We start from the raw sequence: 14692 nt of genomic DNA on the forward strand, positions 1-14692 counted from the left end.
ACTGTGTTTCAGTCAACTATTGGTTTCTCATACTCTCAAGCCCTTTGGCTGTAATAGAAACATGATGTACTGAGTGCCATGCTGTGTGGAAACAGGAGCTCCATGGCTTTTGTTGTTTATAGGTATCACATATTGATGCAGAGTTTCAGACAAACTGGTTACTGGGATGTAAGCATGTACTTAAGTAGCATTTTGCCCGGATCTGTTTGTGTACAATCATGTTGGGTGTTGGGTGTCCCCAGATGCCTGTTTTACAGGTGTTACTACTTCACTGTATAAGCTAATGTCCCAGCAGACATATGACCTATTGTTACTGAGAACAATGTGCCAAGCTATCACTAACACGTATTACACTTGAGGACTCAGTGACAGGACTGACAATTTGTGGGATCTGAAATGGAGCATGGATATCAAGGTGCTGGTGCCAGACTGGGGACAAGCACCTGCAGCTTCAAAGCAAACATTCTGATCAAGTCAAAATTACATTTTAACACATCTGATCTTCCAGTAATGGACTACACAAAAATACAAATAAATGTCAGAACTCTGTCAGAACAAAGGTACTAAAATTTGCTATCAAATGACAAGGCATCTTTCTATACTCAATAGTACCGAACCAATTCGACTGGTACCAAAAAAATATTGAAGTTTGGTACCCAGCACTACTATTGAGGAAACAACACACTTAACTCAATATGTTGTGTTTTTCCCACTCGGTGTAAACCCCTGCCATTGTTCTCACCTGGGCGATAGAGTAGTCAGAGGAGTTTGCTGCTTGCAGGCCCTCGTTGCCTGAGATTCCCACACCAACATGAGCTGTCTGAATCATTCCCACGTCATTAGCACCATCACCGATGGCCAGTGTGATCACCTTCACCTGCTTCTTTACCATCTCCACCACCTCTGACTTCTGAAGAGGAGACACCCTAAAGGGGGCAGGAGCACAGGAAATATTACATAATGGGTATTTAATGAAGCTAAAAACTGATTTCTGGTCATCAGTAAGTGCAAATAATGTGAAAGAATTGTGGTTTTCAATAAAATTGGTGGTACAACACAATACAGTATGTACTGCAAATGAAAGGCAAGATGCATGGAGAGTAGAGACTTCACATATCACTCAGGAATTTATTGTCCAGGAAATTCTATTTCCTACTTTCCCGGTATTGGAAAGTATAATTGGGGTGTGCATAAAATAATATCAATTCGCCAGATCAGCACTTTGCAAAAACCCAAAGCTCCTCCTTAACTTTGGAGAGTAGTAAGTTGGAGCGTACAGTAATGCCAAACTGTGTGAACTCCCTAAAGATAAATACAGGAGCATTTTGTGCATAATGTTTCTTTAAGAATCACAAAAAGCAGGTGTGTAGGTGGAAAAGAGAAGAAAGCCATATAGTCATATATACGGTCATGTAATAGGCATTGTTTGATGGTGGGAGAGATTATGTCTCCGAGGTTCTTTGCATCTGATATTAAAATCATCTGTGGTGATCCCATCACAGGTGAACAGCTCACAGTACAGGTGTGAATGCACCCAAGACCCACTGAGGATGCATTTAAGATCTACTCGCTCAGACCACATTCTGAGATGTTCTGGGCCTAATGGGTGCACTGTAATGCACACTGCAATGCAAATGCAAATGCAAAACCTTTTTGGGCTCTCAGAAGATGATTTCACTAGTAACCACGACATTCCCAGACAATTTTGATATTTGTCGAGTACAGAGGAACTTGACATACTATGCAAAGTGGCTATCAGATAAATTCAGCATTCGATGCAATACATCTTTCCTGCAGCATCACCATATGTACCAGTGGCAATTCCATATTTGATGTGTGTGTACTTGCCAACATTTAGCAGATGTTTGAACACACTATTTGAACTGATTTCACCAAATTTATTAAAGAGGACAACATTTTATTTATGTAAAAATGTCAAATATTACAGAGTTAGGAGAAACTCAATAAAACTGTACTAGTGTAACTACGTGGGTTTTTTCTTGCATATAGAGCAGGAAAGTGAGATCTAATCACAAGTGGTCACTCGAGACGCATTCCAGTATGCAGACACATGTTCAGGCCCAGTGTGTGACCCTGACCCAGGGAACGCACTGGGACCTACCAAACATCTTACATGGCTGCACACTAAATGCACTTTATGTTCACTATGTAGCATCTTCTTTATCCACTTTCATTTAATCATAAGAACAAAACCACATTCCTTTTGTTCATGTTCATTTTTTGTGGGTTTTTTTTCAAGCTTACTTTAGCTAATGTAAACATCTGTTTCCCATGCCATTACAGCTCTTTTGAATTGAACTGAACTGAATTCCGATGTCTAATGTGTATTCACATACCTCATACTTAGAGCTGTTCACTTGTAATCGGATCACCGAAGAAGCATGATAGTACCAGGTGTAAACAGGCCATCTACTACAATCTATTTTTAAATCCACCTTTAATATTGTAATTAAATAAAACATGAAAACTTCAAAAAGTGTGCTTATATACAGCTAATTTACCAAAAGTATTGCTATGAGACCATTTTACTAGGCCCATTATGTAGAGCCAAACATTAGGTGATGGTTGTGACATGTTATAACTTTTCCTTTACAAGACTTTAAACTTCACTCTATGCTCTCACTGACAGTGAAGTTTGTAGCCTCCCACACAGGCGCTTCCTCTTAGAGCACCAGAGGTTTGGGGGTTAGTGTACAGTACGGAGTCTCTGGAGATGATGTCATAAACTGCACGCCTGTCTTAAGCTGTGAAATTGTTAATGTTTATTTTCTCCGTGGTTTAAGAGGCCTCATTCATATCCTCGTGTCTCTTAGTACCCACAGAGCGTGCACAAGGCAAAGGCAGGTAGAGGCAGGGGGAAAAGTAAATAAAAATTGACGTAATGCACTGAGTCATAAGGTTCTTTGTTGTTCTGAAAACATGGTGCTGACTTCTGGGCCCAGACCCCATCATGGTTGCTTGAGTACTTAAGTACTTCCTATTATTTATGTGGTCTGGGCAGGTCAACAGTGTACCTGCATAATGTTGAAAGTTGCCATTTTAATTTACAACTAACACACTTTTTAAAGTGCTGCCATAAAAATGCCCAAGGACCTTTGTGGCAAAGACGGAATTCCTTGTAGTTCAACCATAGAGATCTTAACTTATCTTAAGTAATTTTAAGCAAAAATGCTCAACAAAACTTATTTTCAGCTTGTTAGCTGTGAGGATTTGAAGTTCTCCACTGTTTAATATGATCATAAAAATAGAAGGCAACAGAAACATCTACAGCATTGCCCACACAACCATCAGATACAACCAGAAGAGATGTGCAAAGTTTCTCAGTTTTCTGTAAGATACAGAGAGTTGTATAATAGCATTGAAACTAAGCATCCTGGGTTCACTTAACTGTTTTAACTAAATAGGAAACAAATGGGACGATTAAGTACGACTTCTCAGTTTACATACTGTTATTAATTTAGAACATTACAAGCAACTAGGTGGTTTTACAGCAATATAATATATAGAAATCTCCTCCTTTTTTTTTTTTTTACTTTTAACAAGCCAAGCTAGGCCAAGATGGACTATCTCCAGAGTAGGGCCAAAGCGAGCTCGACCTGCATCCAAGTGGGTTGTGGTGACATCTCATGACAATCCCTCTCCTCTCCCTAAAACAAGTCATTTTATGACTCCAGCATGGGCTCTGAGATTTTGTGGTGACAAAGCAATTCATCATTTGATCGTTGGTTACAGTCTTACTTGAATGTCACACTATCTCTCCTTTCTTGTACACAGTGGTTGTGATTTCCCGTTGGGAAGCACTGAAGAGGCTGTTTAACAAGGTTAGCTTTGTGTATGTATCACAGTCTAATACTCTATGTGCATCTTGTTTAGAGAAACAACAGATTACAAATCAACTCAGTTCTCAGAAATCATAAATGATAACAGTAAAAGTCTTTGTACATATCTGGGCACTTTTATGATCTGCTGCATTAAGGTAAATTAAAAGTAGTAAATGAGTAACCAAACTACTTCAAACTGCTCATCTTAAAAAGTGTTTTTCAAGTGCAGAGGCTGATTCGGTACGTTAAGTCCCTGCAATGAGAACTTTATCTTTATATGTTCATTTTGGTCATTAGAATTTATTGTCTCAAGTTTACTTTATTGTTTCAGGAGTAAATCTTACCTGCAGCATATGACAGCTTTACAGGACAGGGCGAGGTCCAGGAAATACTGTCGCACTCCGAATGTGAGGGCGTATTTGAGAGTCTTCCCGTCAATAATGAGGGCAAAGTCGTTTTCCTTGTAGAGGGCATCTCCCAGCATCCCGCAGTGGTGGCTGAGCGTCTCCCTTGTTCTCTGTGTGATGGAAAACATGTCATAATTGTTAGTTTAATCACTGTAATTAGTCATTTTAATTTCAAGCCTACAGTGTTATACTTGCTGGAGGAGATATGCACTGTTATTAGATAATGGTTAGTTATTCTTTCCCTGATGGATTGCTTTTTCAAAACTCTAGTGTGCAAGCTTATTATGATTCATTTATTTATATGTTAGTTTGTTTTTTTATCATTTATTTTAAAATAATTTGTTAATTTGCTAACTACAAGTATATTATACAATTATTATGATAATACCATTTATTATAATAATACCATCTGTTATCCCGGCAAATTTCATTAAGTGCACATAAACATCTATAAATAACAGATTAATATATTTGTAAAGTAAATTGAGATGTTTTAAGGATGACAGATCACTATACAACGATGGAGTTTAAAAAAATACATGAAAATATATCCTGTGCACTTCATTAGCAATGGTTCATTGCAAAATTAGTTCCATATGTCACATCACTTTTTTTTTTCAATAATTGCCCTAAATACGTTTCTGGGTATGAAAGTTTCTAAGCTATGTTTTCAGGAAAAACTGAAACTCTCTGTAATGTTTTTGTTAGTTGTTACTTTCTTTTTTTCCCATTTGTACATGATGACTGTTAATCTAAGAGTTGAGATGCATGGACAATTAAAATGATTGATACTGAACCATAGTAAGGTCTCCCTACTGCAATCTTCTTTAAGATTAATATTTCATCTACTGCAGTGGGGTGTAAAACATGTCTAGCAATGAAACACTTTCATACATTATTATATATAGAGAACATTTTCTTTTCTACTCAGAAGTATAATATATTGACAAATATTTAAAGGGTATATTGCTGGCAGCCAGAAAAAGGCTGATCAAAAGATGGATGAAGCATGCTGGATCTACTATAAATAACTGGACAGATGTGACAATAGAGATGAATGGGAAGGAAAAGGGGACTTTCTTGGACATCTTCACTGGGAAAACAGGTGCAGTGCATCAAACCTCTGAGACCTCATTTTGTCAAAGCTACTACAAGGAGTTTTTAGCTGGTTATAAAACGGACTCAGTTTCATACTGATGCCTCTATATGGCCAACAGAAATTAACGAGAACATCTGCAAGAAGATCGGCTAATTCTGTGTAGTTGCTCTTAATGTCTGCCACTAGGTCGGATTCTCTTTAAAGTCAGATGAAATGAGTCTGTTTTTCTGTGTTTTCCAAGCAGAGTAACAGTGCACAGTACACAATACATTAGCCAGTTAAAAGATTTGTCTTTTTTTTTTTTTCAATTGAGATCATTTTATTTTGTTGACAGTTTATTTTGTTGTTATTACGGCAGAAACACTTCCACTTATATTATCTTCAACTTTGGATATTGTAATATCATGATATGACATAAGTGTTGCCTTTTCCTGGTTTTATAGACCGCAATATAGTAAAGTGATGTGATTTTCTGAACTGTCAGTGGTTTACTATTATATATGATGTTTTTGTTTTTGTTTTTTTTATTCCCGCTACATTTATGTGTATGTTGCATTTTACTGTTGTCGATTTTTAAGGTTGAGCTACTTTGAACTACTTTATACATGGTTGGGTAGTTTAATCTACAGCAAAGCATCATATTCTCTAAGATTATCATACGTTCGGACCAAGAAAATGTGCAAATTGAGATTTATACAGTATATTGCAGCTTAGCCTTAAAATATTGAGATATTATTTATAAGCCACTTGGTCCAGCCTTTGTTTTAGTTGAGACAGATCTGCCCGCTCCTCCTGCTCATCCCAGCAGCTGCTCTTGATATTTAAGATATTTGTTTTGTTTCCCCTGCTTATTATACTCAGACCTTGGCTATGAGGTGATAACATAGACAAGTTTTGAGAATGGATCGTGTTTGCTTAAAGTATACAGTATTCATCGCTATGATGGTGAGTGATGATGAAAATCCATAAATATGAGACTGACAAGAGGATTAACTGTCCTGGTACAGGGGCATGTGGACCGGATGGAAGGAGAGGTGAGATCATCATTGTATTCACCATTCAATCATCTTCCCAACAGATGGTAAAACCATTAAAGACATAAAACCTATTTCTGTGTGTAACCATTTTCTGAGGGACAGGTAAAAGATATGTTAAGAACTACCTGACTTCAAAAGTACAAAGATATAATAAAAACACTTCTCATAATAAAATTATATTAGTAGATGTGGGGTAGTATTCAGAAAAGGTAAAAGGGAAAACAATTAAATTACTTTAAAAAAACAAGAAAAGAAGACAAAGATTGTCTTTAATGGACAGATACGAAGCAATGATACCATGCAAGGCATCAAACTTAATGTGATAAGCAGATGCTCAAACAGCTGTAATCAGTAAATAATGGTGGCCATTAGCGATAGTGCAGGAGAAGGAGGTGGGGTCCGGCCTGGTGTTGAGGTCAGATGTGTCAAAGTAATCAGATTGTACCAGGGGGACCAGGCAACGTTCGCTTGGCATAACAAAACTCTGAAACCCCAGCTTAAAGGAAATATTTGGAGAAAGGGGCTTTACGTTTCACAAAGCGGGAGAAGCAGAGTGAGAGACACGCACAGAAAGAGATGATGGATTAACAGAGGACAGAAACTGAGCAAGAGGATACAAGCAGAAAGCAGCTGCCAGGACTTTAAACCATCCCTGCTGGGGTCTGTAAAACAGCACGAGATGGTGAGCAGCAGGCAGGCTTGTGTGTATGCGTATGTGTGTACGTGTGTGAGTGAGAAGGACAGGTTGTGATATCTATATTCAACCACAGAGCCAAAAATGAAAGCCTCTCCATCTTGGTTAACAGAGTGATTTTACATGACATCTCAGTGTGAGGACGCGCGTGTGTGTGTGTGCTGTGTATAAGCAGGTATACCATTTGTATAAGAAGGAATTTTCTCTGTTTGGGGCAAAATCTATTCATCACATGGTGTGATAAGCAAAGTTTACCATTTCCTCAAGTAGGGCAGCCATTTCCCCCCTAATTTCCACTGAGGAATTTTAGCACTAATGCTACATGTCTCCTCCTAAAGCCTCTTTGTTATGGCTATAATGACCAGTTTAGCCTATGTGACTAGCTAGTGTTTGGTTTTGGAATGTGTATGTGGCGTCCATTCAGAAATCCACAAGAGGCTCCTATAAAGACTGAGCTCCATTGTTGATGGAGCCCCTTGAGTGATATAGGAAACAGGACGTGACACTCATGATGTGGAATCTGCACATTTATATAGACGTAAATGTCATCATCTGTCTTAGACTCAGAGACACTTAAAAAGAGGACCCTCCACCTTAGTTAGAAGTGTGTGGATAGATTCCTGACCTACATCTCACTAAAAAAGCTTGAACTGTCAAACTGCTCCATGTTTGCACTACAAATGATACTTTTCCAATCAAAATTTTAACTGGATTTTTGTATTTTTTTTAATATTATGTTGCTGTATGTCATCACTAAGGATGTAACAATATATTGAGTATTGCAATATCATGATAAAGAAATGTCTCCATACAGTACTAGATTGTGATAATATCTACCATGATATTGCATTGTTAATTATTTTATTTTATTGTTTTTATATAAGGACTTTTACTGACTGCTGCATTTTTTTTTGTTTTCCAGTTGTACATAATTCAATTCAATATTTCTATTCTATGCATCATAAAAAAAAACTGAGACACAAAAGAATAAAACCACTTTACTCAAGACTTTGCAAATCTCCGCTGGTTGCATATGGTAGTTGTGGTGGCATTGCAGTAAGTGCTTTACTGGCTGGCTGAGATCTGCAAAATAGTAATAATTAATAAGTAATAGTAATAAGTAATAGCTCAATTGTCGCTGTTAGTTCTCCAAATGATTAAACATGCTAACTGGAAGACAAAGTTGTTCAAAATGACCTAATTCTACCTTGGAGACCAAGTTTCACTTTGGGTTTTTCAGTTCAAGTGAGATTTAGTGCAGGGGATGCCTAAAACTTTGTCCCCCCTTTGATAACCATTTCTAAACACAGCAAAGAGGGAAGACATGCTCCAATTACTGTGTTTCGCAGCACAAGAGCACTCAGAGTTACCAGCCCTCCTGCCTGGCCCTGTGTTCACTGTGCCTCCTCAGTCCTGGTGGAGAGGTCTCTCCCTTCGCGTTTTAACAAACTGCCTTATGTAAGCATCTGCTCAACCACAGGAGAATCGGTTCTGACATTTCAAAGCGCCGGTGCGGGTGCTTTATGAATGCGCTGACCCCAAATTTCTACCTCGCCTTCATTTATCACGCTCAACGACTGGCTGACAGAGTGAAGGCCGTCCGTCATCAGCCCCAAACACCCCCTGCTGCTTTCCCCACCTTCATCCACTTCTTGTCACCATTCACCCCTTCTTGTCCGACAAACTAAACCCAGTCGAGCTTCTCCTCCATCTGTGGCCCCTCTGCTTAGCTTTCTCCTGCTGGAGAGTGTAGGAACTTGCCCTTTTCAATCTCAGAAACAACAGACAAGGCTCTCCTGCCGGGGGGTCAACAGACTTCTCTGCTGGGTGTCTTAAAGATGTGGGATGTGTGGTGGCTTTGTGTGTGTGTGTGTGTGTGTGTGTGTGTGTGTGTGTGTGTGTGTGTGTGTGCATGTAAGGCTCCCTGTGGATTAATCCTTTCAGTTTGGAGACAGATTTTTTCACAGGGATTGGGTGATGAGATCAGGGGATTATTATACTCAAGGATGTCCTCACAATGTCATATTTTTACCCTAGAGATCCTTAGTAATTTAAAAATGGAATTTCCACTGTATTTATAATGAAAATGCTGGAAGCTGCGTACATGAGGTGAATGAGAATTAGATTACTTTGTTTTTAGAAATGGAAAAGAGAAATGAAATTAGGGTGAATTTGAATGATTGAGCCAAGAGTGTGGAGATTAGAAGAAGCAACAGTCTCCGTAAAACACTTTGTGAGACAATGATGAGTGTGCTTTGGTGATGTTTTCGATTCTGTATGTAAGGAAGTCTGATCATTTGTGGGAAAATAAAATGGTAAATACTCACATCAAGAGTGTCTTCATTGATCACAAGCATGCCCATGTTCTTGGTCAGTAGCTTGCAGGAATGTCCTACAGAAAAACAGATGATGAAATTACTTCAATTACAGAGCAAATTTATTAGACTTGAGAAGACTGAAAAATAAGCATGTTGGCAGACAGGAAAATATCTTAAAAGGGATGGTTTGGATTATCTGAAGTGGGGTTCTGTGAGTGTATTACCTACAGTAGATCTTGGTTGACACGTCCCCAGTTTGGTAAAGCAGAGAGGGGTATCAGCATATAAGCTAAGCAATGTACTGGGTGGACACTTCTGGACTACTTCCGACTGGAAACTGCCATTATATAAGCCAAATATTGCTCTTTCTCACTCAGCCAGACTCCTTTGGCAAAATTAGTCATTTTATCTCACAGAACACAGGAGCTGGTGGTTTACCTCTGCTTTCATTGTTTGTTTGTTATTGTGTAACTCTGGTGAATCTTAACTGACCCTTTAAAACACCAATGTCACATAATTACACACACAAACTAGCCAGTTAAAGCTAATACGGCCCTCAGCCCTACACATTGTGTTTTTGTATGCAACTGTTTTAACTGAAGCATGCTCTTAAACTGTTAGCTCTTGCTCCTTTGCTAATGTTCACCTGTCCTTTTGTCTACACTGAAACTTGCACATGTTAATAACAACTTGTGTGTAGTAATGAATTGCTCACTTTTCAGACCTGTTCTCTGTGTTTTGTCCTTCTGTTGCATCCTGACACCCCTAGACTGGGGGCAGTGGTAGAAAAGCGATTTCCATGTTCTGTGAGGTAAAATTACTGTTATTGCCAAAGGAATATGGTTGTTTAAGAGAGAGTGATACTTTGCTTATATAATGGTGGTGGTTTCTTGTGGTTTCCCATTGGAAAAGGCTGTCTGACTACAAAGTTAAGCAGTGAAAATATTCTAAATATAGTGTACTGATATTTTTTATTTTATCATTTTAAAATTAATTAATTACTATGTCAAATTGTAGTTTACCTTAGTTTCAATTACCCCTTAAGTGTGAGAACTTATCTGCTTGGGATCCAAACACACATGCACACACACAGATTAAATAGGTAAAACAAAAAACAACAACATCAAACAAATGATGGAGACTACAGTATACAGCAGTTCATTTAAAGGTACTCTAATTAAAATGTCACAGCTCAGAGCCAGTGTCTCGGGACATGACTAATGAGTTTGGTTTACAAGGGTTTGTCAGTTTCCTGTTTTAATAGGCAGTTACAACTCGGAGTTACCCAAGATGGCTCTCAGGGGAGCGTTCCCCTCGGCTCTTGGCCGGGACAGATGCTCAGGGTCAGCAACAAGGTGGCAGAGAGAGCCTCCCGTTGGGGAAAACAGAAATGTTTCAGGAACTGAGACTGAGGCCTTCAGTTTAAAAAGCCATGGCTGTATGAAAAGGCTGCCATCTGTGGCATAACCACAGGAATATTTGTGGGCTTCAACACTTTGCTTCTGTCTGGAAAGAGATTTTAGTTTCTTTTAAGGGGGTTACCACAAAGCCTATGTTTTGTGAATATATGGGTGGCATTTTCTGTGAGTGAAATGGAGATAATATTGTGCAAAAAACACACAAAGACACACAGTCAGACACAATAGTGCACACACACAGAGAACGGGGGCTCTACATGAGGAAATGAGAGGGTTTCACCTCCAGAGTCAAAACCAAACAGGGTTTGGGTCTGGGTCTGGCAGATTGTTTTCTTAAGTGCAAAGGTGCAAACGTCCAAAAATTTGCCAATGTGAGGAAAACGTCTCCCCATCTCAACACAACGTCTCTGCTCCCTTCCCCCTTGTCAATTCCTGCCACAGCCCTTCCGCTTAATGTGTTTACCTTAAGCTCATTTGACTGTAGCCAAACTGCCCTTTTTTATTTCACCAGAGAAAGTTGAATTCCTGGCCTTTCTCCACCTCAGGCGGAACTAAACACTGCTCCCACAGGACTCAAGGAATGTGTAACAGGGACACTTGAGTCACGGTAATCTCAAATGTTGCAAAGGGAGCAACAATTAACTGTAATAAAGGGACGACACAGGGGAACTCAAAATGGATACCACATACTGTGATTGAGATTTGGGAGGTAAAAAGAATGGGGGCCTGAAACGCATGACTGTTTTACAAGTTTTATGTCAACATTATTGCTACATGGCCTATAAAAGTAGTAAATAAAATACTTTTTGTAACAAAATGTTACATTTAGCTGTTCCTGCTCATCAAGCTGGTGCCATGAGAAAGTAATAAATAAAATAAAATGTTAGGCTAAAATAAATGCCAGTTGAAGTTTTGACCCTTTGAGGTTGCTGTAGCTGGTGAACATGTTGAAGCCAGATTAACAGACTGACTATTAGTTTGTTCCCAAAGATTAGAGGAAATATTTGCCTCTAAGTATGAGCACACAAGTTCTTTTACATTAAGCCTGTTAAGTAAAATGGATCTGTTTGTTAAGATAATGTTACCACAATTGCAATGCTAATTTCTGTTGGCGCATCAATTGGAATTGCTATTATGTGTCAGCATTGAGCTAATGGATTAAACACTAGTTATTTATATATTTAAACAATCGAATCAGCAATGAAAAAAAAAATGATTTAGGAATCCTGGAAAAAAAAGAATCCTGTTTAAATTAATTTGAACTTATAGGACAGTGATTTCCCATGACAAAAGGTTGTCTGAAGATGGTGGTAATATTCTAAATACAGCGTGTACTTAAAGCAATGAAGTGCCTTTTTTTTTAGGAGGCTAAAATACGTTTTGTTGCTGACCCTGTCCACAGCAGTAGACTGCTTAGCTTCCTATACCAGTACCCCTCTCTGCTTCTCCAAACTGGGGGCATGCCAGCTGTCATCTACTGTAGATAAAACACTGACTGAATAAGTAGCTCAAATGACACACTTCAAAAAATCTGAACTATTCCTTTATAAGGGGAGGATGTACCTGCTGGCCAAAATGTAAACAGCAAAGTTTATGTGCTTCTCATCTGTGATACCTTCAGTAAACTGACTGAGTGGTATTCACCAACAAGCTGAACAGCGGGCACTTTCCCTTCATTGAATCCTGGCTCTGACCTGTCCTGAGCCTCATGTACGTTTTTAAACTCCCCTCAACAAACAGCTCAGAGCAAACATTTCTCTTTCCTCAGGCAGCCAGACACACAGTGTCAGAGTACTTACTGTGCATTATGTCATGATAGTTTAGGACTGGAAACAAACTCAAACAAATTTACAGCTTTAGGACAAACTGATCTGCCATTCTTCAATATCATAAATGTAAAAAGCTGCATTTATTCCCAATATTTGGTGCCAAAAGTGGCATATGGGCAGTTCAGGATAGGCCACCTTGAAAAATCGAACTGTGATTGGCTTAGTTTACCAGCCTAATCTGGCAAAAGGTGCACCATTAACCCTGGCAATAGGGGATCGTCTTTCAGTGAGGAAAATAGTAAAAAAGAAAGTCAATATTGAGCAGAGATTTTACAGAGCGACTTAGTCAAGCGGCGGAGCTGTAAAAATACTTCCAGTGAGCGTGTGCTTCTGCGGAGCTCCTTCACATCTGGGCATAGTGGGCACAAAGGGCTGATTCAGTCAGGCCTCAGTGGTAGGTACAGCAACAAACGGAGGTACTTTTCATATCTGTTTTTCCTGGAATTTTCTGTGTTTAAATGTTGGTTGCACTCAAGGTTGACCCGTTTGTAGTATTTAGCCACATCTAAGAGCTGTAACTCCGGGGCCAATTAAGGCAGCTGAACTGGAGGACCAGGGTTAGTCATTCACCTTTTTGATAACATCTGCAAGGCTGAAACCTCTGGGTGAGCCAGATACATGAGAGGTGCCTCCTTGTGTACATATTCATGTTATTTAATTCATGTCAGTGCAGTGTGCTCATACATCATGTTGCATTCTGCGACAGATGCTTTTGCTGGCTGTGTGTGACAGAGAAGCATTCAGTTTGTCAGTAGTTTGTCTTGCTGGGTGAAGAACGACTGCAGTACTGACTGCAGTACTTGTAAGAGGCTGATGGCGTATAATTTATCACAACACATATCAGGTTCAACTGCAAATTTTCATTTGGATTGAGACCAAGTGCACAAGCAAGGGCCAGTTTCAAAGATATTTTAGACTAGTCTGTAGTGTTAAACTAGTCTTATTTTTGCTCACAGATTAGTCTAGTTAGATCATTTCACAAAAATAAAGACTAACTAAATGCAAGCCAAAAAATTAGACACCTTATGCCCAGGCTGACTCAGGTTTAAGATCCATGGTAACAATCAGTGCCACCAACTGATCAGTAGCACCCAACACCAAAAAAGAGGAAAACATGGATCATAATTTGTGGTTTGCTAACATTGTTCTGGAGAGAGCAACAATTTCTTTTATATCTTTTCTGAGCATCTCTGATGCTCCTCCCAGCAGTGAGATTAACACTGTTTCTGTATTTTCCATATCAGCTTTTTTGGTATTATTACACTCTTCACAAAACTTTCCAAGTAAAATATTCTTGTAACTGTTGAATTCCTCCAAAAGACGTGTTTTCTGCTGGGAAGCTGAGTGGTTGGATATGGTCACTCAGTCTGCCATTATTTGTTTTTTAATTCTACAAAAGTCTTAATTTACCCAGAATTCATTGTGCCATAATCCTACTTCAGACAGTCAACAACTAAACTGTTTTGTGCAACAGATAAATTCAGACTTCTTTCTGAACTCTGACTATCTGTTATATCTAAGCCATAGTCAGTAGTATTTGGGTGCCAACAGTCTTTAATGTAAATGACTTTACATTTAAGGGACAATTCACCAGTCTTACAAATAACGTTCAATTTAATGGTCATGGGGAGTGCTACTGAGGCTGAAAACAATGTCTATAATGTCTTCTGTGGCTCTGAAAGGGGATTTCCAAAGTATAAAAAATAACCCTGGTTTTGGGCTTGTCCAAGAGTACATACATTTGGAACAAGATTTACACAGAAACTGTGACTATATTTGGGACAAAAATTACTTGTAACTGGGGAAATTTCCTTTTTTGGATTCTTGCATTCAAAAACTATAAATATAAAAAGCAAAACAGTGGTTTGGCGTGAAGCTTGAGGAATTTGTAACAGGGACACTTGAGTCATGGTAATATCAAATGTTGCAAAGGGATCAACAATTACTCTAATAAAGGGACAAAAAAGGGGAGCCTCAAAAGAATGGGGATCTGAAATGAAGTTGGATCACTCTCTAAAGGTATTTCACTAAAGATGACTATGTAAACT

The 14692-nt window shown here is 38.8% G+C and overlaps 1 protein-coding gene across 6 annotated transcripts in view; it reads right to left on the reverse strand.

Annotated features, from left to right (window-relative positions):
- Positions 1–14692, reverse strand: part of atp8a1 (ATPase phospholipid transporting 8A1) — a 159001-nt gene that overhangs the window by 49201 nt on the left and 95108 nt on the right. For all 6 annotated transcript variants that reach the window (XR_014770626.1, XM_084719601.1, XM_084719597.1 and 3 more), the window contains 3 exons: positions 9407–9471; positions 4187–4359; positions 743–926 (listed from right to left, as the gene is read on the reverse strand). Coding sequence is in view for 5 of the 6 variants with exons in the window: in XM_084719601.1 (XP_084575727.1) it covers positions 743–926; positions 4187–4359; positions 9407–9471 (422 nt within the window). In the remaining variant the exon portion in view is untranslated. The remainder of the gene's footprint in view (positions 1–742; positions 927–4186; positions 4360–9406; positions 9472–14692) is intronic.

This window comes from Lutjanus erythropterus, chromosome 5 (genome assembly GCF_056507025.1).
Source record: "Lutjanus erythropterus isolate fLutEry1 chromosome 5, fLutEry1.hap2, whole genome shotgun sequence".
Lineage (NCBI taxonomy): Eukaryota > Metazoa > Chordata > Actinopteri > Lutjaniformes > Lutjanidae > Lutjanus > Lutjanus erythropterus.